The sequence below is a fragment of the Pollicipes pollicipes genome, unplaced genomic scaffold, assembly GCF_011947565.3.
Source record: "Pollicipes pollicipes isolate AB1234 unplaced genomic scaffold, Ppol_2.1 Scaffold_5724;HRSCAF=6776_pilon_pilon_pilon, whole genome shotgun sequence".
In the NCBI taxonomy this organism is placed as follows: domain Eukaryota; kingdom Metazoa; phylum Arthropoda; class Thecostraca; order Pollicipedomorpha; family Pollicipedidae; genus Pollicipes; species Pollicipes pollicipes.
In genome coordinates this window covers 36,008,149-36,035,885 of record NW_023596746.1, presented here as the reverse complement: position 1 = coordinate 36,035,885, position 27,737 = coordinate 36,008,149, and the positions used below count along the sequence as shown (strand labels likewise).

The following is a 27,737-nucleotide window of genomic DNA, read 5'->3' as shown; positions in this document are numbered from 1 at the left end:
GCTCATCCTCTCCCCTGACGGGTCCCGGTATTTCGTTACTATCGACTTCATGGGGAACTGACCCCCGTCAATTTCACATTCAACGTGCTGTAGAAAAAAAAACACTTGAGACAGGACGACACGTTGGCAGCTTTGATGAGGCCAATTTGCATAATTTTTACTGTTCACCCGTAAGGTGGGGGTTAGGCAGGATCAGGCTTTGGTGAGGTTGGACCGCTGGAAAAGCGAAGATTTTCCGCCTGTTCGCCGCGCAGAGCTTTGAGAACAACTGTTATAGGCGTCGATGAAGCAATAAAATATAAGGCAAACTTGGGGAAGCTTTAGCAGGCTTGCAAGTAAAACATTACCAGATGCAAGCGATATGCTCCAAGCGAAGCGAAAGGCCTTCAAAAAGGCACGGGGAGGCAACCCCCTCCCCCTCCACCATCCCAGTCTGTGCTCCGACATTAGCTACAGGCCATATGCGCCGCAGCCTGAGATGACGTGTAGTTCCCGTGCGTGTGCCCTGGTACGTGCTCGCGTGATACCTGCGTGACACTGGGTCTCATCCCTGATGTCCCGGTCGATCACTGCCATCTCGAGTGATGTGCTTGAAGGAAAAGAGATGTAAGTTACAGGCGAGCCGGTGTCGTACTTGATCAGAACCGTTCCGTATATCATCTATGTGAACTATGTGACCTGTCATTACGTAGGTCATCTTGCTATGAGGGGTTTTATGACTACATCAATTTGCTGTAAAGCCGACAATACAGGTTTATTGATAAGCCCAAGAGAACTCTACCGCGCACATCGCAGTCGCAGATGGGAACGAACTTTCCTTGCTGCTGATGACCACATTTTCTGTGACCATGCTCGAGTTTGCTTGAAGAGCATATTCGAGGGATAGCGCAACAGGCTTAAGTATGAGACGTATGCGACATTGCTGATGACACATCACGTGCGCGATTGTTTACGAAGGGAATTGCGAGTATAGCATCGATCATTGTAGGAAGACAATGCGACGATTATTTAGAAACGTTCGGTGCGGAAGCCGAGGAGGTCTTTAGATTAAGGATCGCAAACTTGATGAAAAGTAAGAAATCAAACTTCAAAAAGCTAGTTAATTGCAGCTGCACTGAGAAACTTAGGTAAAAAGAAGAAATGTGGAACTGCCACAAGAAGGCGAGTCCCTGATCTGCCAACAAACTTGAAAAATCGGAACTAGGGCCATTTTAACTTGAACAAGTTTTGAGTGATTTTTATGGCGATTAGCCGTTTGGGATAAAAACCAGACTGAAAGGCTGCACTGAAACTGTTAAAGGAGTTAGAAGCGAGGGCCAAGGGTGCAAGCGCATGCCGTCGTGGGATAATTTCTCTTTGGCCAATGCCATGAAGCTTTTCTATGGTGCAAACGAAAAAGAGCATGTTTTGCATGACAGCCAATGCAGAACAGCACAATAAAAACGCCAAAACCAGACCTAGCGAGGTCCTAAGACAATTATGTCACATGTGAGAAGCCAAGCCTACTTGTACGTTGAAAAGCCAGTGCCACCTGTCATGCCGAAGACAGAACGCCTGCGGCCCTTGTTGTAAGAGGAGTCCAGGACAAGTGTCGAAAGCTTAGTGTTAACCTATAAAGATAACCCTGTGTGTATCAAGATCCTTCAGAACGGGTCTGGTTGCAGCTAGCAAATTAGATATCAGCACTTTTAAGGATTCATAACTGGTAGCAAACAGCTACTGAAGCATAAAAGCTTTACTATAAACTTTTGAATAAACAAAACACCAAACTAGAACCTGCATATATTACTGGTATAATGCATATGTTTCCCGCTTCCGTCACCTTAGCTAAGCTCCCTGAGGATGAGCGACTAGGGCTGGTGGACTAGGGCAGTGAGAGAAGAAGTAATCTGACGTGGGCGATGGCGTTGCTGGGCGATTAGATCGACGATGGTGATCTCATGGGAGCCTGCCGCGGTCCGGGACCAGCACCCTCAGACACCGCTGGTGATAAACATCCGAGTGGTGCACTGGTGTCCCGTGACTGGCGATTCCAGACCAAGAACATCCTCCAGCTCCCCCTGCGGCGATCCTGAGGTCGACCTCATGGTCGAGCCGCGCTCTCCCCGCTGTATCCGGATGTGTTCGTCTATTCGCACCGGATGTATCCCTCTTATGTAAGGCGCCCTTGTGGTTTTTCCTTATTTCGGAACCAGCAGTCAAGTGCAACCAGCCACATGTGAATTCTCCGAAAATGTCACCCTGTGCAGATTGGAACTGGTGGATGGCTTGCCGGCTGCTCGCCCGTTCACCTTGTGCGGCAGACACCGCGTCTGCACGCGAGAGGTCACGTATCGACGTCGGACGGACGCCGCTACCGCTCTGGGCTGGACACGGGGAAGTTCGAGGCATCTCCCTTCGAGGTGGAAGGAGAAATGAAAGTCATTCGATGCAACAAACCTCGTGATAGAGGTACAGAGCTTGACATGTTCATCACGCTGGTAGTACTGTCTAGGTAAGGATAACCCAACCGACCTGCTTACACGAGTAATTTCGACTGATTGCTGAGCCCAGATATGTGGCTTCCCCGGACAACATTAGGTGTCTGTTGCAGTCCAAAGGTAACCCCACGTTGCCGGAAAGAGCGTTTTTTGGTGGTCTTTTACTGCATATGACAAAGTCTACCTGCCTTCGGTGGAAAGCAATATTTCGCCGAAGGACTATTCGATGCAGTGTTGCGGATAATTTATAAATGTCCTCCGTGTTCGTGTGTGGGAAACTGCGCAATACACAAAATCCTCGTTTCGCGTAAAGGCAATAGGAAATGTTAGAAGAGGACATTAATACACCATGAGGTTAGCTACTGGGGTGTGTGCGAGTGTACGCGTCTCCTAACAAAGAGCAGGCTCTAAAGCCAGGTACAGCTGTATCCACAGGCTCACCGGCGCACAGGTTAACAGTCTAATGTCCCATGTTGACTGTCCAATGTCAGATGTCCCAATGGATCTTCTGATCCATTGGAACATCTGAAATTTCAAAGTGTACCGCGCTGGTTTTGACGTTTCAGGAGCCAAGCTTGCGGCCAGAGCGTAAGACATGTTTTGGAAAGTACTTCGGGTGGAAAAGAAAAAGAAGAGTAGCATTGGTTTTGACCGCATACTCAGTTGTGAGAAACGTCTCACAGAGCACATTTCTTGTTTTTCAGCCAAGTAAACGACTGATTGACAAGTCGCGTACAACAAGACGACTCGTGAACCCTCGCAGCGTTGTAGGATGACGGCTGCTAGAATTGCAGATGACGGGGTGGTAGGACTTTTATCCTAAGTCATGGCTTCTCAATCTGTTCTGTTTTCTTTCGCTGAGGATGGATTGAAATACTTAACTCAGTCTGGTGTGCAATTTTGCTGAATAGCAATGACTTGGAACGCCATTGACAGACCTAGGTTTTATGAGAACAAGCGAAAGCATAAATCATTGCGTAACATTATCTAAGTGACAAGAGGGCTCCGAAGGTTGATAATGCCAAGCATTGTACAATCTAAGTCGTACCTGATAAAGTATATTGCTTGGACCATACAGACTGGTGTTTCGCAGGCAAAAACGACAGTGCCGGAAATATTTTAGAACGCAAATGTCGGCCGATCCTAATATTCAAAACACGTGGTCGCTTTGGCAGTGGCCGATATCAAAACACTAAGCAAATGATTAGTTTGATTACCAATCAGGATATCTTTTAATCATATTTTGCGACGGTGCACTAAGGCCAGCCACTACAGAAGGATATATATCACCTCCTTTCTTGCTTTTATGAATCGTCCTCTGCTATGTTTTACTATACATATGCAAGACAATGTTGAAATTATATTCAAATAATGCTACCGAGTCAACAGGAAAACGACAGAGCTCGAAGTCAAAATATCTCTCACTCACATCGTCCAATACTGCAGCTGTTTATACTTGAATGTACTTTAATTTTACCATTAAGGACATACATGTTGCCAACGGTAGACCAAAACAAAATATGCTTATTGACTTGGCGGCTCAGCGTAACTAGTTGCCTGGTGTAACTCCACCCAACGCGATTGCCTTTCGACGCCGGCGTACATGCAATATAGCCGTAAACTTAAACGGTATGCGGTAATTGCAGGCATTTCATTATTGGAAGCCTTCGAAACCCTCTATTACAAACACTGCACTGCTTTCGTAAGCCTCTCAGCATAGCTCATGTGGACAGATAAGCATCCATACTTCTTTGCATATTACTCTCGTATCCGTCCATGCTAGTTTGCATGCATGACATATTATCTAAATAAGATTAGCCTTGATGTAATGAACGATGTTATGCTAGGCTTCAACGGGACTGGCCAGGCATAGTCCAGAACACGCCGTCGCCACGTTTCCAGTGCACGACCTGCGATTCTCCTTGACTTGCCCCGTGACGTCCTTCCTGTGGTTGCCTGTATGTAGCGCATAGCGGTAACATTTTGACAGATATGTGCAATCGATATTTGGTAGTCAGCGAGTTTTAGAATGCCAGCCTCAAAGACTTGATTGCAACGGTGAAAAACGTCAGGGAAGAAAAAGACCCATGCCAGGAAATGCTGCGGGGAGCGGGAAATGACCCGAATGACCCGAGGTTTAAGGAGAAAAGTCCAATTGGTGGGATTCTAATGGTGTCTCTTCTCAGCGCAGATTAGTGACAGGGGCACAGCCGTGTCACCACATACTTCAAATAATCAGCGGAGGATGTTCACCCGCAGTAAGAATACTATAATTGTATAGTTTTTCTCCACGCAACATGTACTGTTCAAGTCTTTCTGATTTGAGGCATTCGGCTAGTTTCCAGCGCTGTGAAACACCCCGAAACAGGCATAGTAACCGATAAGCGGATTATGTCAAAGATAATAGAAAAACAGAAACAGACGACACATTTGAAGTGCATTTATTTGTGGCAATCTGCCCTGGATCAAGCTGACACAGTTCCAATATTATATGTTGGTTTGTACCGCGCACCGATTATGTTCCACTAGCACTCCACCGGCATATCTTTCCAACAAAAAACAAATGTCGTAAGAAAGCGCCATGTAGGGATGCAGCAACTCCCAGCCTACCACAAAATATGTGTTTGTTGTGCGACCACCAATGTTACAAGGGGTCAAGTTAATAGTGCATGATGCCTGCAATGACGGGACAAATATAAACTGAATGTTTGCTTAACAGATGAAGGCTCCGAACAGCGATTCACAGACATGCGACGTGTTTTGCAGTCAGCCTATCCTGAATGCAGCGAAGAGAAACAGTTGCACCAAAAGTGGTTTGTGAAGGAGGCATCGCTCAAAGATACAATTATAAAGCTTCTCAATAATGAGCATTATTCTCAAAGTGCAAATGAAATGCAAAAAAGGAAAAACATCGATGCTCGGCAAACTGGATGACTGAAACCACTTGATAGTCCTGCGGATCTTAAAGTTACGTGGTGAAAGGAAAGACACAACATGTTCTTGCACACTGGTCAGACTTATGTCCAGCACATCTCTGGAATGCAGACACCGTCTGCACCCTCAAGCTGGATACACACATACAGAAACTTCGATCTTGGACCACGTAAACACAACGGAGCATTCATCCGTGAGATCACTTACGACTAACAAGAAACCATTCGACCTATTACAGCCGATCTGACGACTCATTGTCGCAGCTTGAGTGATCCCCACCCAATTCCCCACGTGCTCCAAGACTTTCCTTCAGTCTCGCGCGCTTGAAGAGTGTCTCACCCCATCGACCGCGTCAGGAGGTGAGCAGTTCCCCTCCACTCCTCGGTGGAGCACCCGACAGTCTCGCGGCGGCCTATCTGAGTCCCCTCGCGCCGAGCAGGCGCACCGCACCGTGGCCTCCTCCAAACGAGCAGCTCTTCAAGCCAACGCCTATAGCCGCCGCGCCAGTGGTCCACTCCCGCTTCCAGTAGGAGAGCCCAGGTCTCGCGCCAAGGGTAGCGGTTCGTCCCGCTGCCCCTGCACCAGCTTCCTGCACTAACTCACCACGTAAGCAGAGAGCACCACTGCCCCGGCGGCGGCCACAGCCAGCGCTGGTGCAGCAGCGTCGGCCGCCGCCGTCCCGGCTCTAGGCTCGCATCAGCCCGCGCACAGCCTGAGCTGCCGTCCCTCCAGCGCGGCATGACAGAGCAGAACCTGGCGCAGAAGGTGGTCCGGCCGCCGGACCTCTCGCAAACGGCGGGACGCCCACAGACGGCGGCCTGGGCGCCGAGGCCGGCTCGGACGGTATGGAGGGCGCTGGACCGTCGCTGCGGCCTGCGCTGGGCGTTAAGCCGTCGTTGCAGTCTGCGCTGGGCGCCGCTACATCGCCGGCGGGTCGTCTCTACGCGGTGCAGCAAGCTGTGTAGAGGTTGGTGGCGATGGAGAGCAGCAGCAAGGCCGGAGCCGCGGCCTGGCCCACGCCGCCCGTCTGCATAGCGGCCGGGTGCTCGCCTGCATGACAGCGGTGTACTTGTTACCAAATGGGAGCAGGCGGTAGAGCATAATGGTCACATACCAACACGAATATCGGTGGGCTGCATACCACGAGGAAGCCCGACGTCCATGTGCAATAACGGGACTCAGAGATAATACATCTCACCCAAATTTTTCATTGTTCTCATATCAAATAATGGTTTTAAGCCTTCCAGTTCGTGATGTTTTACACACGTTGCGTGAAACAAATATACAAATGCAGGAGTCGTGTTCCGGAGTCTGTACGGATTTCGGTACTATTATAAGCGACTTGTCTCACGCTGTTCAGAGTTTTAGCCGTTTCACTACTCGAAACATTATGGAACACTTCATTTGGCATGCATTTGGAATATCCTGGACAACCCGCCGTGTGTATGCAAACCTCACCTACTATCCTTTATCAGTACAGGCATACGAACATCTCAGGAAGTGTGCGCGTAGGGAAGGGCGAGAAGGAAACGCTAATTTACAAATAGATCTTTCTATGCATTGGCATCAGCTTATGTTGAACATTCTCAAAGCTTGGGGCATGGGGCCGCTGTCACATGCCACCCTCCCTCTGTTCATTCTCTCATGTTAAGCGCGTAGCACCAGCCAGCTGGTGTTAAGCCAGCACAAGCTGGCTTGAGTTAAAAAACGATGTGCTGCTATAAATACCTGTTCAGAGTTCCATACAACCCTATGATCCTTTATGTCTTGTAGCGTTTCCTAATGTTTCAAAAGATCAGTTTAAGATTTCATTCGAACGTTTTAACGGGATGGATTTCTGGTAATGGAGCCGACACTAAGCAGTATTCGTTGCGAGACCTCTGACCCACATCTACCGATAGTAAAATTCCCGGCCAACGGCAGAATTTCGCGGCGAAAGTTTGACGCATCGTAATTATCGCCACGGCCCGTCCGACAGTCTGACGTCACCTGACCTTTAGCACCGCTCTGCCATCAGCCGCGTGCCACCCAACCCAGAGGCGAACACCTAAAACAACTCGACCCCACCTCGCTCCGGGTATGTGGATCCGATGGTCATCCTAACCACCTGAGCTACGGCGGACAACCGGGCGTGCCTGGCCGTACCACCTCCGGTCAGTGATGTTAGTCACGTGTTGACATGCTTTTTCATCACACGTCACTGCAGTAAAATGCAGCAACTACATAGAGCACATCGTAGGTATTGCATGATGAAACACGAGTATTTGCATCAGAACAGTGTTAATGTAACTAATTTTTCTTTCAAGGCTAGCCCAAACGTTTCGAAGGAGTGGGTTTATGGGGTTCAGAGTTCCCGCTAAGCACCAGTTGTTGCGCAAGCTTTACCCCGCCATCCGAACGTAAAATTTCAAGTGCATGGCACAATTTCGCGGTGAAGGCACAATGCACCGCCAGGATTGTCACGGTCCGTCCAGTCCTCTGGCGTCACCTGGACGTTTACGTAGCTGCTGCCACCGGCCGCAGACCATCGCGGTCCGGGGTAAATAGCGAACGTGAACAGAGACTTTAACCCAATCCAACGAGGGTGAGCGAGTCCGAATAGAAAACACCGATGCTCTTACCCACAGAGCTATCAGACCGCACATGATTGGCAAGGAAGGACATTTTTATTCAACACTTTACATTTAGAAACACGTTTCTGTATTAGTTGACGCCACTTGTGCTAAACTCATCAGCTTAACCTGGTCCCAAAAATACGCTGTTGTACACGGGTTAATCCCTTGAAAGTCATCCAATAAACTGCCCCAGCGACCTCACGCACGCCACGGGCAGCGGGCCGTCTACGCGATCCCCAGGCGGCCGTAGTTGGGCTTTGAGCCCGCCGATGAGTTTAGCACGACTTTCCAATCACAGTTGTTTTGCCGGTGAGCGATCCCAGCAACAAGTGCCAGTCATCATCTGGCGCCGGCTCTGGCCGACTTTTCGACGGCCGCCGGGCGGACAATCCGCCGCGGAAATTCGCCGCCGAGGGAAGCGTCGGGAAAGATATCGCTTTGTGAAATGGCCGGCGGCGCGGCGTTAGCTCGAACGCGATGTGAGCCATTAGCGACAGTGCCGATGGCTGGCGAGAGTGGAGTGGGAATCCAATCAGCTGGGCACGGCCATGATGTAAGCTCCGGTGCCAAGTGGAGATCATCGGCTGCTGGGTCACCGGCCAATGGGGAGCGATGTGGGGCGGCGAGAGGTCTGCAGAGCAGAACGATCCGCTGACGGGCGGGGCAATAATCACTTTTACATAGTGTATTCAGCAGCGGCCGGATCACCTATAGAGGTGGGCAATATTCCAAAACGTTTCAAACGATGAAAAAATGGTACTTGGCATAAATGTATATATATATATGCACTTGTTCTATATTACCCTTAGCAATCTGCGAGCTTTGAGACATGCACGAACCTCGCCGTGCGAGCGGAGACGTGTGTGGTAAGCTGTTGTTCCATTGTTAGTTTGCGGGGGACCAATCGTCCGCTCTGACAGCGCTGCTGATCAAAGATGTCTGGAAATGATGTCAGCGAGCGGACACGGCGTGCTGCAAAAAGCGTGCCCACGTTCAGGGCGGGCGCGGCACGCAGCATTGACCGCCGCGCCCACTCGGCTCGTCGGCCGTGCTGTCAATCTGGCGATTTTGAAAACGCTTAGTTTCAGTGGGCCTAACGATGTTATACTTCGACGATGTATTCTTAGCAGTGGTAATTCCATTCTGTTACGGAAGCCAGCATGTGGTGCAATTTTCAGAACAAAACTTAAAAACAGAACGGTATCCGTTATATAGTTCCCTGTTATTTCAGTTGAAGTTGTGTTCATGGTTCTCCGTCCCGCTCCCAAGAACACAGGTCTCCAAACCTGGCGGGTTCAAGCTCAGCATGTGTGGCTAGTTAGTCTATCGGCCGTTGCGGGGCTGACGTGAGCACGCCGTGGAGTAGCGAGCAGCTCATGCGTCCCACCCAGCAGGTCTGACTAGCATAAAGTTCAGGTACGAGCCAGGTCACCGTGTTGGCGGATGACTCCCATATGGAATGGAATAAACCAGGCTTCAGTTGGACCAATAAGACATATTTACCGACGACATATCGCGCACTTCGAATATGCGTTTTGCTCCCAAATGAACATGTTGAAAAACGTCTTCATTTAACTATTTCTGCTTTTGTACTACCCATATTGGCAGAGACTGATTTGCATCAGGTCTAATCTAGACATCACCACTAGGGCCGTGTGTCGTGTCAGTACCACTCGGAAATGCTGCAGTCTAGTAGAGGCCAAATTAGAACCTAATTACAGGCCAAGCCAGGGTGCGCAGGCAGTACCAGCTCGCCGAAAATCGAACACTTGAAGAGGGAAAGCGTTTCCCTCGCCAATGTCTTCAAAATAACGACTACTCTGTCAGTTGGTTCACTTAGATTCGTGCCTGCGCTACTCCTCCCCCCAGACTTCGGGCTAGGGGAACTGCCAGGGAAATACCGTTGAGTTTCAGTGTCCCTGTCAGCACGTTACTGCCCCAAATCCCTTGAGCTCCCTGAAACGTTGCTGGTCAAATTCAGACAAGCACCGAATCGGAAGCGCCAATAGCGTCGCGTGCAACCCGCCTTCAATTACATGATCTGAAGCATGCCGTGCACAGGGGGTCCAGTCCGAACGTTCGCAGCCCCCCCCCCCCCCCCCCCCCCCGCCAAGCCTGCCTAAGGAGACTATTCCAATTCAGAAACCCGCCGTATCGGTGGCAGCGGCTGCCCGAGGCTACGACGAATTTTGCACGGAACGGCTTCAACGCCCGAGCCGGATGCGCCACTGCATAATGCCCCTCTCCGACAGAGCACTCTCCCCTTGGTGGTGGCACCGGCGTCGCCTCCGTCAGATGCTGTCTCGCGCGTCTGAGCTCGGCTAACATTTCAACCGGCTAGTCCGGCGCGAATAAATACGCAGAGAGCTCCTTTCAGCTCCGCGGAGCTCTACCGCAGTGCGTTTTGCCGAGCTGTGAGAAATATGCCGTCTTAGGACCTCGCACGCTCCGCTTCGTCGCCTCCGACTGCGCAGTGTTTTCTTACGCCGTGCTTTCCTGGGTTCTCCTTGTCACCCCTCGTATGTATCAATTGTTGCCCTCACTACACCTTTGCGGAATCTGTTTCTTTTGAACAACTCTACATCTTTTCTGTGCTACATCCGGGCTTGTCGCTCCCTTTTCATGTTTTTTTTTAGAACTATTCGTTCTACATGTCCGGGCCCAGAAGTCAACCCTTAATGAGACTCCAACCCACAGTCACTGGTTACAAGACCTAACATTATCCCTTCGACGAACGAAAACGAAGGACTCTCCGCTAGAGTACAGCTCCGAGTCCCTTAGGCGCTCCCCAGTCACTGCGCCCCGGTCCGGGCGGGTGGCTAAGTGACCAAGCCGCCTCAAACCACCCATTCATGCAGCCCTTCCAACTCCTCCTTCCCGCAGTTGTTCTCATTGTTCGTCCACTCCATCCGGCTGGGCCGTGCTCCGCCGCTCCCTTTATCCGTCATACATCGTTCTCCCGCTCCTAGCCCCGCCCGGCTCATCGAAGGCCACGCATGCACGCCGATGGTCCTGGCCGGCGCCCGCGGGCTCGTCTGGAAGTTGCCGCTCATCCGCATCTCGGAGCGTTAGGGAGCGTTCGCACGAGCCGCTCCTGTCCGCCGCCGCGCCCCCTGCACCGCAACAACCGCTGACTTAAGTCACCCTGCAGGAAATGCTTCGGTTTTGGCGAGATTTCTGCCGTGACAGACGTTCTCGTCCGATTTTTTTTCCTGTGGCGGGTAATGACACGATGGCGCCATCGGTTATACATGGGCTATTTCTTTCTCAAAAGCCAGATCCGTCGGGCGGAAGTTATCTTTCCCATCAAAGTTAATGAACCCCGGATCTAAACGGCTGGACGACATATTCTTACCAGCCTTGAGCGCCACCTGGCCTGTGGGGTGGTAGGATTTAAATAGTGCAAAGCTTTGGCATCATGCACGCCTGCACGGGCTTGAAATAGTCTGCACGAAATAGTCTGCACATCTTTGAGAGCGTGTAGCTCAGAAACTAGAGGGTTTTAATCCACAAAATGGGGACTGTGAGCTGCAACCAATGAACTCCAAAATTAGTTTTTAATCTCAATAGCCCATACAAATATCGAGCACTAGCTTTAAGTTGCCGTGTAATGTCTGCCAGTCTCTGGATGCCAGTCGGCCATCTGTGGAATGACTCTGACCAAGACCACATGTCCGACAAGTAAAATTAGGTTGGAAAACTTAAAGAAACGCTTCCGATGCCATGTGTGCCTTAAGAAGGATTATACTTGCAACAAACAAACTCGGTGTTAAATTTATGACTAACGAGCATACTCAGAGCACAGCATCGCTGTGCGAGAGGTGATATACGAACATTGCATATTAAGAACTATGAAAGACGGAGGAGTGGTAAGGCATCCCAGAAAACGGGAACAAGAATTCCTTGCCCTGTAACTATGATATATTTGGATATGATGGGTGACCAACCATCGAAAAATATGCAGCATTTGCAGAATTTGCTAAATGATGTTTTGAAATACGCAACTACCTGATAAGTTAAGGCAAAATGAAAAACCAAAAAAGAGTTTCGTTTCGAAAAATCTCCCGACAAAGAACATATTTTCTTCCACTCATTTCAGCTCTATGACCGGTTTAACAAACCCGCATCCATAAAATGCGTGTAAATCAATAGCCAAAGAAACGGACGTGTTAATAGCCCACGCCACCTATGTTACAAGACTGTTCGATGAACAACGTAAGTCAACTCGGATTGGGGTCATATACATGAGCAAGGAAAATCAGGAAGCAAGTCAAAATCAATTTTTTGCGGCACATATGCTACGGCAACGTTTTCCTTTGTGCCTGGTTACTAGGAGTCAGCCTTAACTTCATGGAATCAGCTATTAGTGATGTCGGGTGTGAATAGTTTCCTAAATAGCAGAGACGAATAGTTTGGAAGTAAGGATAAGCTTACTTCTTTGATCAATTGATAAGTTTGAGGGAACACTCACTCGATGCAACACAACTCTCGTTGAAGCAGAGAGCCCCGCTACATTCGCGAAGTCTTCTACTCTATAAAAACAGCGATATTTGACTCTCGGCAAACAAAGTCACCAGCTTGAAGCCAAAGCTAGTTTTCGTGAGCCTTTTCCTTTTCCACAACAACACCATCTCAAAGCGTTGAAACCCTGGAAGCGTCGGCAACCAATTCCAGCAGGGATTCCGATTTCCGGTTATCTCCACCAGAACCACTCGTCCACCCGTTTGTGCGGAATCGCAGACAGTAGTCAACGGAGCGTTCTCGATGTCCAGATGACGATGTAGGCCCAGGTCACGTCAGTAGTCAGAAGACGTACGTCCAGCAGTTAGCAGAACATTTTTGATGTCCTGGTGAAGATGTAGGCTCAGCGCAAGTCAGTAGTTTGCGGAGCATTCCCAGTGTCCTGGTGACGATGTAGGCCCAGATCACGTCAGTAGCCAGCGAAGCACTCCCGGTGTCCTGATGACGATGTAGGCCCAGGTCACGTCAGTAGCCAGCGAAGCACTCCCGGTGTCCTGGTGACGATGTAGGCCCAGGTCACGTCAGTAGCCAGCGAAGCACTCCCGATGTCCTGGTGACGATGTAGGCCAAGGTCACGTCAGTAGCCAGCGAAGCACTCCCGATGTCCTGGTGACGATGTAGGCCAAGGTCACGTCAGTAGCCAGCGAAGCACTCCCGATGTCCTGGTGACGATGTAGGCCCAGATCACGTCAGTAGCCAGCGAAGCACTCCCGATGTCCTGGTGACGATGTAGGCCCAGGTCACGTCAGTAGCCAGCGAAGCACTCCCGATGTCCTGGTGACGATGTAGGCCAAGGTCACGTCAGTAGCCAGCGAAGCACTCCCGATGTCCTGGTGACGATGCAGGCAAGGTTCACGTCGCGTCCGCAGGCGAGTCGACCTCGGCCTGTCCTTACCGCAAGACGTTGAGCCGCGAGCACGCTACCACGCCCAGATAAGGACCGCCATCAGTGCCAGGCTTCCAGCTGAACCTTCTCACACTCGCCTTACCGCCATCCACTTCAGACTCCCGCCGCCGGGAGGCCCGCGCTGCCGCAGTACTGTGCGGGCCTGGAGCTCAGTCCGGGCTTGCAGAGTACGCCTGCACGCCTTTGAGCGTGTGCGACATCCCAGGTCGCTGCGGTCGGCCGTCGGGTCTCGTCTGAGGGGGCGATGCTCCAGCGGCGGCGCCAATCGACCTGACGTCGCTTCATCGACGCGTAACTCACACGGCTCTCACCGCATGCCAGGGCGCTAGATGGCCGGACGCCGCCACAGGCGGGGTGCGGAAGTGCGGAACGGATCGCTGCGTGGGAGATAAGGTGCAGGGCTCGGGATTAGGTGCGGGTGCGGCTGTGGGCAAGTGCGAGATGTTTGGGGGCTGTGAAGACCGAGCTAAATGCTGTTTGCAATGGATTACATGGTGAATTGAGGGTGCGTGCTGGAACTGCAACGATGTGGTTCGGACTAATATCTTTGTGACGGTCAAGGGCATAGAAACCCTCCTTCGGCGCATCTGACGCCCTCTGGTAAATGTAACGCACTTTATGCTTTCCAGGTTCCATTGCGACAAAACAGAATGTTGCACCTAACTCCCCGGCATTACGGTTAGGCTTTTGCATAAGGATGCTTCCTTTCAGACGTGTTGGTGAAAGACGTTCTTTTGAAGTATGTGACAAACAATTTTTTGTGTGTAACTTATTCGGTATAGTAACGCAGCCAGCCAGCAGAGCTCAATTGCAATATGCCGCTGGTCACTGACGCGCTTTAATACCCCTGCCCCCCCCCCCCCCCTCCCCCTTCCCTCCCCCGCTATTCACTGTCCCGCCGACACCCCCGGGTGCCCTGCACCAAGCGGCCATCTCCGTCCCTGCAGGCACAGCTCGCTCTGCAGGCTCAGCCGTGGCCCACTGTGGCCGCGTGGGAGGGGTCCCATGGCAGAGAGCCACCTCCATGCGGCTGTAAAATGCATCAGCGCGGCGAACAGTGCTCGGGACTTGACCGAGCTTTCCCCAACTTTGGCCAGGAAATTTTGGCTGCGATAGGCTGCCAATAGAATTCGTGAAATCCGGACATGTGTCTGGGTCACAATAGATGCAGTGGCAGACCGCTGTTACGTGTATGTAGTATGTTTGAAAGTGGGATACCCTTGAAGTTCTAACCCGGCATATTGCATGCCTCCAGCTCAAGTAAGTTTGGCTCTGTCGAGGCACATATAAAGCAAGTTTGGTTTTGACGAAGTCAGTGTGGTTCACATCTAACAACACGGTATATTGACGCGAGCCGCGAATGGTTAATCGTGCAGAGAAAGGATGCAACAGATGTTCGTACATGCTGACGGAAGCAATGCAACAAACGACCAATATTACGAAGCGATGTTTCATCGGGATTTATGACCCGGACAGGGCACTGCAATTATTTACTTGTTCAGTCGCACCCGGCGAGCGGCAGGCACTGTTAGCGGGCATCGCTGACGACACTGGACGGGGTTATTGATCCCGACTCTCGGAGGATGTGGGCCCCTGGCCGGCCAGTGTCTGACCGATCCCTGGCCGGCGTCCCTGGAGAGCCCCAAAGCGTCCCTGGTTCCTGAGTCCCTAAGGCGTGCCGTCTTATCGTCCTTCCGGCGACGCCAGCCGAGGCCGGTCAGAGCCCGTTCGATCGTTGAGTACATGGTCAATGCTATCTTTCTTCCCAAGAAAATTAAAAGAAGACAGATGACAGGCCTGAACTCTTGCCCGCTCCATTCGGCGCATTGAAACCCTCACCCTGGTAGGGGGGGAGGTTTGCATCAAGCCCTCTAAAGTTGTCTAAGAATGCCTTTCTGGCATACTGAGTAACCGCGGCCACGTTTTAAACAGTCTTTGGGCATTTATTGCGCGCGTTGTGACATCAAAAACGTGACTTTGACATTCCTGGTTTGTGAGAAGCGACGGTTTTGTATGGGCACTGCACGGCGATCTACGGCCGGTGCGGGCGGCGGACGGCAAAAGACGAATCCACCGATCGTGCGAGCAGGGTCGACACTGCCATATCAATGGAGCGATGCCACAAAAGTGTGCGCTTAAACAAAACACATGCAAATGTGCTCAAAATAAAGAATACGGATGTTTAACTATCATCTTTCTAGGAAGCATGATGTCGTTTACACTGTTACGCAAAGCTGAAACAGTTGGCTTTCCGAAAAGTTTAATTTCCGCATGGCTTCGTGGAATTGTTTATCTCACGCCAAGCTGACCACCGTCAGGGAATCGTCGCGCCCAGCTGACCACCGTCAGGGAATCGTCGCGCCCAGCTGACCACCGTCAGGGAATCGTCGCGCCCAGCTGACCACCGTCAGGGAATCGTCGCGCCCAGCTGACCACCGTCAGGGAACCGTCACGCCAAGCTGACCACCGTCAGGGAATCGTCACGCCAAGCTGACCACCGTCAGGGAATCGTCACGCCAAGCTGACCACCGTCAGGGAATCGTCACGCCAAGCTGACCACCGTCAGGGAATCGTCACGCCAAGCTGACCACCGTCAGGGAACCGTCACGCCAAGCTGACCACCGTCAGCAAACCGTAGCGGCCGTCGCCGCAGCACATCCGGTGCCTTCCCTCTCACAGGACAGGTCAGACCCGCCAGTGCCCTGTCGCACCCGTCTGGCTGCGCACGTCGCCGCTCGAAGCTGTGGGGTCTGCAGCCACCGATATCGGACCCACATCACGTACGTGACGGGCATCCCGTCCAAAGGTCGGCGTCGCGGGCGTGACGCGACCGTCACCCGCGCTCGTCTGAGCCAGCGTCCCGCCGGACGGAGGACCCTCGCAGGACCGCGCCACCCGTGTCGCAGTGTCCCCTCGCGTTTGTCTCGAGTGAAAGGAGCGATGCATGGGAAACTTTATTGACAAGACACGTACCCACGTGTCATGGGCAGTTGAGAACATGGTGCTGAGAGATTTTCGCCTTGGGAACTGTATTCGTGATCCCCTGTAGCCGGCCAAAGTATGAGCACCGTTATTTGAGTGAGAACGTCCGAACACCTTATTGCGTGATGCCCATAAATTCATTATGTGCAGCCCGTGTACTCTTTCGGTAAATATGCAAAGGGAATTGGTGGAAATTTGTGGTTCTCACTCCAGCTCAAACTTCTAAAGGAACAAAGGCCTGTGTGTTCGATGCAGTCAAGGGTAAACAGCGTTCAACATCAGCTTGACATCAAACAACAGTAGTTCGATGACAAAATAACAAACACAGCCCCATACCACCCGCGCACTGTTTTCACCCGCAGCAATTCACATGTGGATCGACCTCTAAAACAGGTAAAAAAGAGACACGGGAAGGCTTGGTTCACACGCGATTTGAGGGCGGTGCGTGAGACATTTTGTCAAAGAAGTGTGCTATGACCTCTGGATAGCTCACATAGCTCACATGCAAATAAGTCGTCTAAGGAAATGCCACCCTTATTGAAGGGACTGTCTGCTCAAAATGTATGGCGCACTGGGCCATCAGTTCAGGAAAAGCACCGCGGGCGTCACGACGAGCGCGAGTCTAGGTCCGCTGGTGGTCGTCTGACGTTCACATGCGGACACATACGCTGGAATACCGGACCCACCCTGCCGTCCAGCTGGGACGACGCGCCAGCCATGCTCAGCCGGCCGGCCTATTTGACGGCCGCGCTGCCGCGTCATTAGCGCCACGCTGCGCCACTTTCCCCGCCGGCCCGCCGCCACGCGGCGAGTTCGTCACGCTGGGGTGCGATCAATCGGCGCTGACGACAAAAACGGCGCGGCTGGAGCGGCCATCACGAGGCGATCGCGCGGGCTGTCTTTGTCTGAAGGGGGAGGGGAGGGGTAGGGGGAGCGGCGCAACCATCCATCGACGCACTTCGGCCAACCCACTGTTTATTCGACGGCCAGCGTAGGGCTGCCAATTCAGTGAGATGTTATTGCGCTATATGCTGCGCCTCACTGGCTAAGACGGCTTCGGCCGCGGCTGCGGAGAATGAATCTATAGCTTTGAAGTCATGGATGACCTTAGAGGTTTGACTTATTGAGTGCTTTGCTTCCCCTAGCTGACGTCTCTCTGATGCACTGGGCAGCGATGCGTGAGATAGACCAAGAGCAGGGTTGGCTTGTGTACTGGAGGATGCTGCAAGCTGGATAGTATTTTACGATGAAGATGACGCAGTATTGCTATTACGCGTAAAAGCAGTGCCCAGAGACCATACGCCTAGCCATACGGATTTGATTGACCGAGCCCAGTCTGCCTTATAGCAATCTTAAATCCAAAGATGACACCGAAGCGATGCAGTCCTCCCGCAGCTTACCGAGGTCCAGACCACAGAAATGCCAAAATGGCTCTGCGCCTGGAAAGCATTGGGGACCATTGAAAGTTGGTCCAAAACGTCCTGACCTAGATCTCAAGGAAAATATAGTTTAGAAGCCCAGCAAGTGATACCACGTTTTGCTTAAGGAAGGCATGATTGTTAGCCCTAGGGATAGCCTTTAGGGCTACCGGTAGCCGTGGGAAGTATGCCCACTGAATCTGGGCGTGAAGCGTCTGTGTAAAAAGCAGCTAACTCTCTTAGTGTTCGCTCAGTATGGGACCTTGCTGGTGTCTTTACATTGCTGGAGTTATCACCGAATGCATCGCGAGCTGCTATCAAACTGTAACAAAGCCTGCAACTAGCGTGAATCACCACTTGACTATCAATGACTTAAGTTTGGAAATGTCTCGCCGGAGACTTTCGAACACAAACGCCACTTATGACTTGGCTCGTCAAATCGTCACCAAGGGGACAGTCTTCATTGACGAGATTTGACGACGAAATGACGATATTGATGACGAGATTGACTTCGAGAAGGAAGCCAAGTGGGCTCAGACGTCCAGAGCCCGAACCCGGAGCTCAGTACCTCGAAACTAAGTCATTCCCCATTTGGCATATATGACCCAGCGGTCAGACCCGGTCGAGTGTTCCACATTGAGCAGAGCGGAATTCGCCCCGGGCCGCGGCCCACGCGCGCCGCGTCGGCCGGCGCCGGTCTGCGTTTCGCTGAGCGTGCACCGGAGCAGCGCGTTGTCTTCTCTAATCGATGGCGACGATCGTCCGGCGAACCGATTACCGGCGGCGAAGCCGTTTGTCAAAATTACGTTCCGTTGTCTCAGGAGCGGCGACGGAGCGTGACAGGCGGCCGACGTTTACATCAGCGGGGCTGCTCGGTCAAAAGGTGGCCGCGGCTGGCGCGGACACGGCGGCTCACGCGGCTCGCCGGGCCGGCTTGAGCTCAGGCTCAGCGGTGATGAGCTCGAGGAGTCGCGAGAGGGCGAACGGATAGGACCTGCCCGCTGTTGGCTGGCTGTGCGGCTGCCAGCGGGGCTCGCTGCCAACACCAGTCCGAGGGATCCAGCCACCGGCTGCGCTCCCGGGAAGAGGCGCTGGCGTCACGAACGCCTCAAAAGGAATTCAAGTTCCAGCACGAGTCAATACGAGCCAATTGGCTTTATATGGGGTCTTTCACCTCATGTTTCTAGCGGCGTTTGCACATGTAAGTTGCTTCATGTGTCGCGACGGTCTGCATTATACATGGGTAACATCAACAACTGCATCCATATTACGAAAATACGTAAGACAACAAGGCAGCTGCATCCTTACCGTTGAGCACGTGAAGAATCACCTTGACCTGGGCCAGACCGTCCGGGTCACAGAAGTACTCCCCAGAGTCGGAGGGTAACGCCCTCTCTATGCTGAAGTAGCTGACGGTGCGGTCTCGCTCGTAGAACGTCCTGACCTTGACGCCCGCTCGAGCGCGGTCAAACTGCACCAGCTGGCGATCAGGAACCGACGATTTAGGGGTCTTCAGGTCAACGGAATGGGTGAGGGTGATGATTTTTTGTCAGTGTTACGATGGAAAGTACGTTGAACGTGTATGCATCTCACCTCCAATGTCTTTCTAGAAGGCGAGCAGCTAGCAGTGAGCAAACAATGCGTGAGCTATTTGCATGAGCAGATAAACAGGGAAACACATTTAGAGTTTACAAGAAAACACGAGATTGTGTAAAAATGTTGCATACGTGAACAAACACGTTCTGCATAGGCGTTCAATGCTCTTTGCACCACGGACCCTCGGTCGTCCCATCGGCGACCGCGCCTCCCATCGGTGACCGCGCCTCCCATCGGTGACCGCGATTTCCATCGGTGACCGAGTAGGTGTTGGCTGATGAAGGCCGCAGACGTAGGTGCAAAAACAAAATAAATATCCCTTGCACTTAGTTCCACAGCTTGCAGTACGCTCAGTCCATCAGCTGGACAAATGGTGAAGGCATTGGCGCTCCCTCGCCATCTGGCCGCGAACTGAGTTAGAACCATGACCCAAAAAAGCGGATTCTTGCCATTCGGCCGCGAACTGAGTTAGAACCATGACCCAAAAAAGCGGATTCTTGCCATTCGGCCGCGAACTGAGTTAGAACCGTGACTCCAAAAAGCGGGTACTCGTCATCCGGCCGCGAACTGAGTTAGAACAATAACCCCAAAAAGCGGTTAGCCTGATGTAATATTGGCAGAAATGATGCTTTTGTATGCCCCATGGTGGAACCCAACAAAGTTCAGCTTGCCTGTTTGGGTAAAACCGGTGTTTCTCCATGAAGTATCGCTTCGGATATTGAACTTTTTTCCTAGCGAAATAAACATGTATTGCTCTAAATCAGGCTTGTTATAAAGAATGCACCTGAGACAGGCCTGAAGTCAAGAGAGGAATCATGGATCATGAGCTTTGCTTGAATGGGTCATTGACCTATCAAGATTGGCATCAGTTGAAAAAAAACGTATCGTAAAATTATCGACAAGTATACTCAACGTCTTATTTTATCCAAATTTCATCCTCAAAGGTGGCATTCGCGGCCATTGCATGGCAAAAACGACGTTCGTATTAAAAACGCCTCTGCAAGCCTCCAGAGAAGGCGTTATAGCTCGGGACCTAACATGGTTTGAGCCAATCATTTTTTACGATACATATCTATATCTTTCAGTGTCCTTAGGAACGCCGCTTGAAGGTAAAAGCCATCAACCCATCCATCCTGGAACAACATCAATGAGCTTTTTGCCTTCCGTATCAAAACCACCGAGTTCCGGCTAAACAAACGATGCTATCAGCAAGCCGAGAGAATGGTCAGAGGATCATCTCTTCACTGCTGATTGCCAGCATCGAGCATTTCGAAGACACCGCGATAGAAAGAGCACAAATGGAACTCTCAGTATGGTTGCGATACGTCGACGACAATTTCGTCCTCTGGCGACACCACGAAGACGTGGCTGTATTCCGGGACCACATCAACAGCTTGCGACCATCGATCCGGTTCGCTATGGAACGCGAAGACAATAACAGGCCGCCGTTCCTAGACGTAAAGTCGAGAGAACCAACAACAGACTTAGAGCATGGGTGTGCCAGAAACCAGCAGCAGCCGATCGCCGCCAAAACTTCCAGTCACAGCACCCGGATACAGTAAAGTAAGGCATTGTTGGTTGCCTTCATCATCGCGCAAATGCCATCAGCGATGATAATGCGACCAGGAAGAGGGAAATCAACTCCCTATCCGATACGCTCTGCGGGGGCGGGTATCTGAAAGGCTTTATGGACCGGAAGCCCAAAGAGTATGCTTGATAAGCAGGGCAGCCAGAGTAAAGCCCAACAACAACGGTATCATTAGCATATGGCAAGAGCTTGCCAGAGAAGGTTAGAAGAATCCGTGAATGATACAATATAAGGCCAGTCTTCAGAAGCAGCTCCGGAAAACACTCACCAATGTCAGACCAACATCATCTTAAGAAGACACGACGAACTGCATATACGGTATACCACGCTTAGCTGTGTGAGGTCCTAAAACGGATAGACAAGTCGCCTTCTATCAGTATGAATGGACGAGCAGAGAAAGGCAACCATCCGGGATGAGACTCTGAAGTCCGGCATGGCAGATCACGCGTGGTCAGGCACCGATCATCCACTGACAGGAAGTGAGGTGACCATCATCGATGGAGAGCAACACTGGAAGGCTCGAAAGATCAAGGAGGCAGCACAGGTACCATTGGATAACAAATCCATCAGTACATTAATCATAGGCTATACCCGATATGGCTTTTAATTATACAGGAAAATCGCCCAGTATCCAGGAGATAAATGACACCAAGTTCCATAACGGAAAGACTGTGCTTTCCGGCTAACTCAGGTGGTAAAGTCCTGCACTCGCAATCAGAAGACGCTGGTTCGAATCCCAGCAACTCCAAGGGAGAATTCGGGCTGGGACGCGTATATGCCTGAAAGCCAGCTGTCATCAAGCCCTTCTCAGGATTTCAGAAACACTTGACGACGGCCGCAGAGTTAAATGGTCGAAACTTTGCGTGTATACTAACATGCTACATGAGGCCGCTAGTCTAGAGAAGTTCTCCGTCCGCAAAACTCATACCATGTCTCATCCTTTGTCAAAAAGGTACCTTGAAAGACAGCGGGCGTCTCACATTTCAATTATCATAGACTGCCTATAGTGACGAAATAGCTGAAGTAGTGCAAACTTTTCTGTTCCTGTGATACTTCAGAAGAACTTCAGAAGCGTCTTCCGTGTCATATCAGACGTATTATGCTGTGTCGTGTCAGACGTGTCTTCAGTTACAACAGAAGCGGATGACCCTCGCTTACGAGCAGGGGGGTCGCGGAGGCGCCCCCCCCCCCCTCCCTCCCCATGGTTTTACTGGAATATCTTCTGATCAAATTTGTGGACGTCGATGAGTAATTGTTTTACATGTTATCGAAGTTACGCTTTCTGGCTTTCACGGTTCATGGTTATGACATATTTTGCGAAGCCGTGCTGCCGACAATTTGCTCAAAAGTTGGGACGCTTTTTCCGCGCTGGAAATGTCCTCCAAAGAGAATTGGTCGACTAAAAATTGTACCTACATCACTATGAAATGCATCGCTGTCGTTTTGCTGGGTCTGTAAAAGACGTGCTATCCAAGGTGAAACTAGATGAAACTTTAACCTTTCAAACAACATTTGATCCTTTGAGGGTCTTAGGATTTAAGGTGTAATGAAGCATATCTTACAGATTTGAAAAGCTCTTCTGACAGTGTTCTCATTGATGTGGTTTGCTTAGTTGTTAATGGGTGGGCAATGCTTGGACGACCTCCACCCCTTCGATCTGACCTGGGCCGCCACAAGCAATGTATGTTAGTGCCTACCTAATTTTTCTGGTCATTCGTTTGTGCCTGTTTAATTTTTAATTAGATGAAGAATTTTACAAGAGTTATTCAGCTGTCTTTCACGTTGTCGCAGTACGCTTAGCTTTAGAGGTAACAGGAGATTCTATAAAGCAATGATTCGACGAACGTTACCTTCTTTGAGATGCTAAAGGTCGCAACCAACATTGTTCAGACATACATCTTTGATCATGTTTGACGAAAACTTTCCAGTACCATGTTTCCTGGGATTCTAGCTCACTTAGCTTTCGAGATTCTAGCGGGGCCTCTGAGCCCCATCTCCCCTCGTAGCGCGAGGGTGGAAAATCCCCTGTAGGTGAGGGTTAGTAGAAACTTAGTCGTGAAGAGTTCTGCCTGCGATGCACAATGCAGCAGAACAACGTGACCAAGCGGAAAGCGGGCAGAGACCCTTCATGTGAACAAACTCAGGGAAATAGTCAAGCATTTGTTATTGGCCTGAGGGGTTGACAACTAAGGACTTGTGCAGGGTACATAGGACTAAATAATTAATTTGATAAGGTTCCCTAGGAAGGCATCAGGCATCATTTAGTTATTTTCAGTGTTTTTTTTTTCGATCGCTGTATAGTTGGTGAGCATTAGTAAAGCTTAGTGGGCCTTATAGTTAGAGCGTATGGCAAATTGTGGCGCATTTTTTACAGTAACAGGAATTTATTGGTTCTGACAAAAAATCAAAGCTGTAAATGCGCCCTGCTGGATTTCGCGGCTAGACAAGAACATGCTAATGCATGGGCTATAACCACAGGCTCTAATGACAGCCGCAACACCATCACATGCGGCTATTAGCCACCGGCACATTGACCCCTTGTTGAAACAGAACTGATTTGTCTCGCTCTAAAGCCTGCCGCCACCGCATACACATTCCTCTCTGTACTTGTGTTGCCTCTTCTCGAAACTGTCTTGATATTTTGCTGTTGTTATGTCTCGAGACAAAGCAACTAGAGCGGTGTCAAATCCACACTTAAGTCTGTTAGCTGTTTACAAAATGACTGTCATTTGTCCGGCGCCGTGTGCCTTAGCGTCACTCTATTTGTATGCAGACTGCCGCAATTCGTATGTTAATTCTTCACTGACTCCTCTCGAGCCTCCGAATGGGAGGCAAAGGACAATTTAGCGACTAAATCCAGATTTAACACAAGGGCACCACACACGCCACTATTTTAAAACATTTTGCATATAATCAATAGATACTTCAGCGATGGCTTGACGGAGTGGGTTTAGGTGTTCCTTCACGAGTGTAATACTGGTGGCCGCTGGAATAACGAAGAATAGGAGGAGGAAAAAGATAGGGAAACCGGAATTTGTCTCCCGATAGCAACAATAATTCGCAGTTGATACCAAAACATTTTTGAGGCATATTTCTGTTTTTATATATTGCTTTGAGCGTTCGGGAAGTTCAGCTTTGATACTGCAGTGCACTAACATTCTCGACAGCATAAGACGTTAAAACAGCTTTGCATACCTCATCAAATTATCACCCTAGTCAATTCACAGGTCGAAGCTAGTTAAGACGAAACTATTTCTACATATGGCATTAAAGTGTAAACTTCCTGATTCATCAGACCACTGAGCTACCACGTCTTTCTTTGCCAGACTTATGCAAAGCAAAAATGTAGGGTATCGGGTATCCTATGCATTTATTACACTGCTAGTAGCTCTCTAAGCGACTTTGAAGGTGCAAGTTAGCTATGTAGCAAACACGAGATATGTTGGTGATCATTTCGAATGTGAATCACGGCGAAGGACACAAAATGTCTCAAACTGGCATACAGCCAGGCCGCACGACCGTCAGCCGGTAGCAAATAACGACTCGAAAGAACGAATGGCGTCTGTGGTGACCTTAGTCATTCAAGATCAACCAAGTCAAGCCAACACACATAGATAAACCGAGAAAATAAAGGTGAACTTCAAGCCAGCACCCACTTCGCTTATTCAGAAGGCAAGCCAAGACGTTTTGGATTTATCAGCTCGCCAGGGAAGCTGAGTCGGAAGAACCGCGTCCGTCGCCGGTCAGATCCTTTAAAATGCATCATGCCATAACGCTTTTCTCCGTTTGAATGTCGGATGAGAAATGTCGTCGTCAGTTTTGAAGACTTCAGAAGTGGCCTAATTATGCTTGGTTGAATAAAAATACGGAAGGTAGACGGAAAGGAATGCCTCTCCAACTTGCCCCCGGGGGCAGTTGGAGAGCATGTAAATTGCAACGCGAACTTTGGAGCAAGTTCGCGGGATTTGCCGATGGCTTATATGAAAATTGGCGGCATAAACGCAGTTCTAATAAAGTTGAGGAACTGAATAAAACTGCAGTGTTGCAAGTAAACAAGCAAACAGCGGCTATTCAGCAAATATCTGCGTTTCCAAGAGCTTGGGCTCACACAATTCGGCGACGTAGACAACTAAACGTAAATGCTTCTTCGTCATCGTGATGATGGTCACGGCTATGGGTTAGGTTTAGGACACGACAGTTCGCCCCACAAACTATATCGGTGTCGAGTTTGAATGACAGATTACTGGGCCGACTGATCAGGATCATAATAAAGCAGCGCGACAAGGGGAGGCGCGCTATTCATATTACGTCGCAAAAAGGGTCACGTCAGCGGAGCGAAGCTAACTGGAAAAGGTTCCACAGTCCACGTGGTTAGAAAAAAAAATGTGGCGAAAAAGAGCACGCCCGTTAACATTCGGTCACAATATGAGACGACTGTGAGCAGACACCATCACAGTGACTTCTCTTCCTGGGCAGATTTCCCCAAGTTCACCTCCAGAAGCTGGGCGTTTCTGTTCTAATTTGGTTGGCTCGCTGAAATGAACCGGGTGGGGTCCCGGTATGCTGTCCTGCAGCGTCGTGACGTACTGCGGTACAGTGTGGCATCGTAGAGCTCGGTAGGCTGTTCCGCAGAGCACCCATCAGCTGAGGTGGTGGATGACGGTAAGGACGCCTACTTCAGAAGCAAGAAAGTAGCGTTGATGGTCAATGCTTACATGAAAAAGCTAAGGCCCGGTGCTATAGGAGTGGTTCTAGAAGACGTCTTTCTGCCATTACCAAAGAACTTGTCACAAAATGGTGTATCCGGCCTCAAATGTTTGCACTTGATAAATTGTTTGAATAAATGTTGTTTCGGTTTGCAGAGTATATCACGATTTTTGATTGATGGGAAAGAACTGTGATTTATTAGTCGTGAAACTGAAATGGTTTCTGCATAGTTATATGAGGTGTTTTACGAACAGATATCTATGACTGAAGTTGCCAGCCGCTAAGCATCGGCTTACGTCCTCTTTCATTCAATTTCTCACAATAAGGCGTATCACATATTTCACTGCGCGATTATTTATTTAGCTTATTAGACCGCCATCATCGTGGGCAATAGAAGTCACTTAGAATGCACTCACATGTGCAGCACGTCTCGTTTGCTTTTAACTTGATAGAAAAGACGTTACCAATCATATAAACCAGGAACATTGGTTGCCTCCTGGCGAGTCAGAGCGTGTTAACCATCTCGCAAGATGAATTTATCGCAATTTTGGCACGTAAGTTGCCACCACATGTTGCTGCCTCAAACATCTCGAATGCGGTTTTACACGCGTAAGATGGTTTACATGCTGGCGGTGCTACACAGTTGCGTGTAACTTATAGGCATTTATTCCTGGGCAAAACGATTTCACTCTTGTTCATCTGTTCCGTGCTTGCGTTGCTACACATCGCTAGCCAAGAATGATATATGCGACAGAGAGTGCAATAACTGCAACAGCATTTTCAAACAAAAAGCAATAGCAACAGCAATCGCAAAAAATGTTGTGTTGTTAAGACATCGCTGGCACAGGGTGCGGGCCGATGCTGCACTTTGAAATTTGGAAGACATTTACCAAACCGCACGGAGCACTCTATCAAAATGAAACTACGTTGATGATATGGCCATTCATATCTGAACTGCAAATTGATTCCGTCCCGCCATGCTATATCATTTATCTGCAAGCAGTTTTCAAATTCCGTGCGGCGAACATGTGGAGAGACGTTGGCTCGCAATGCTTTCTTAAATACATTTTCACGTCTTCCCTTGTGCTTCAGTGCTGATGCAAATGTCATTGAAAGTCGATGCCACCCCAGATCATGCCTTAAAAATAGACCAAACAAATAAGCATACAGAAGGTATGCCACAGTGAGTCCATATCATCGTCACACGTGAATATTGATCATTCAATGTCAAGTTTACGCCAGGTTATGCAATGTCTTCTGGGGATCTCACACCATCTGCTGAAAGTGAACGTCGATGTGCTGTGACTTGAATCATCTTTGTTTATAGGCATTTGGAAAGTTCGGTGAGGTCAGCAAAACAAGCGTTGGACTACGCTTGAGGCAAACTTACGTCAACCATTTGAAATATCGAAGATTATCTTAACAAATGATGTAGATCATGTGCGGGACTACCATCGCGGTTCTGCCCTTTTGGTTATTTGCAGCGGTGCATCGGGTGTAAACTCAACAACAGGCCGCATTAGAAGTCCGCACCAAGATGGCGAAATACTGAGTGTCATCTAGGGTTAAGGCTGATGTGTACGGAAAATTTTTAGAAGAGCCGACTGGTAAAAACATTTTCCAACGCCCGTATCACTTACGCCTTATACACATGCACACTCACCCACACCCACACACACAAACACCCACACCCACACCCACACACCCACCCCCACACACCCCCACACACCCACACCCACACCCACACCCACACCCACACCCACACCCACACCCCCACACCCCACACCCCACACCCCCACACACATACACACACATTTATATATATATATATATATATATATATATATATATATGGGGTACTCATCATCGACTAAACAGCCGTCTTTACTCAAACGGAACGGTAATTTTGGGCAGTTAGGGTCTCAATCGACTACACATTACGAGCCAGTCGAGACACCATTGGGCCACATTTACCAAACGCAACATGAC

At 50.1% G+C, this 27,737-nt stretch overlaps 1 protein-coding gene across 1 annotated transcript in view; it reads right to left on the bottom strand.

The window, feature by feature from the left end:
- Positions 1–4,905: 4,905 nt before the first annotated feature.
- The window catches only part of LOC119103881 (hemicentin-2), an 86,133-nt gene continuing 63,301 nt past the window's right edge, over positions 4,906–27,737 (bottom strand). The window contains exons 6-7 of the mRNA XM_037227562.1: positions 19,166–19,337; positions 4,906–6,464 (exon numbers count right to left, since the gene is read on the bottom strand). Of these exons, the coding sequence (XP_037083457.1) occupies positions 6,355–6,464; positions 19,166–19,337 (282 nt within the window). The 3' untranslated portion in view covers positions 4,906–6,354. The remainder of the gene's footprint in view (positions 6,465–19,165; positions 19,338–27,737) is intronic.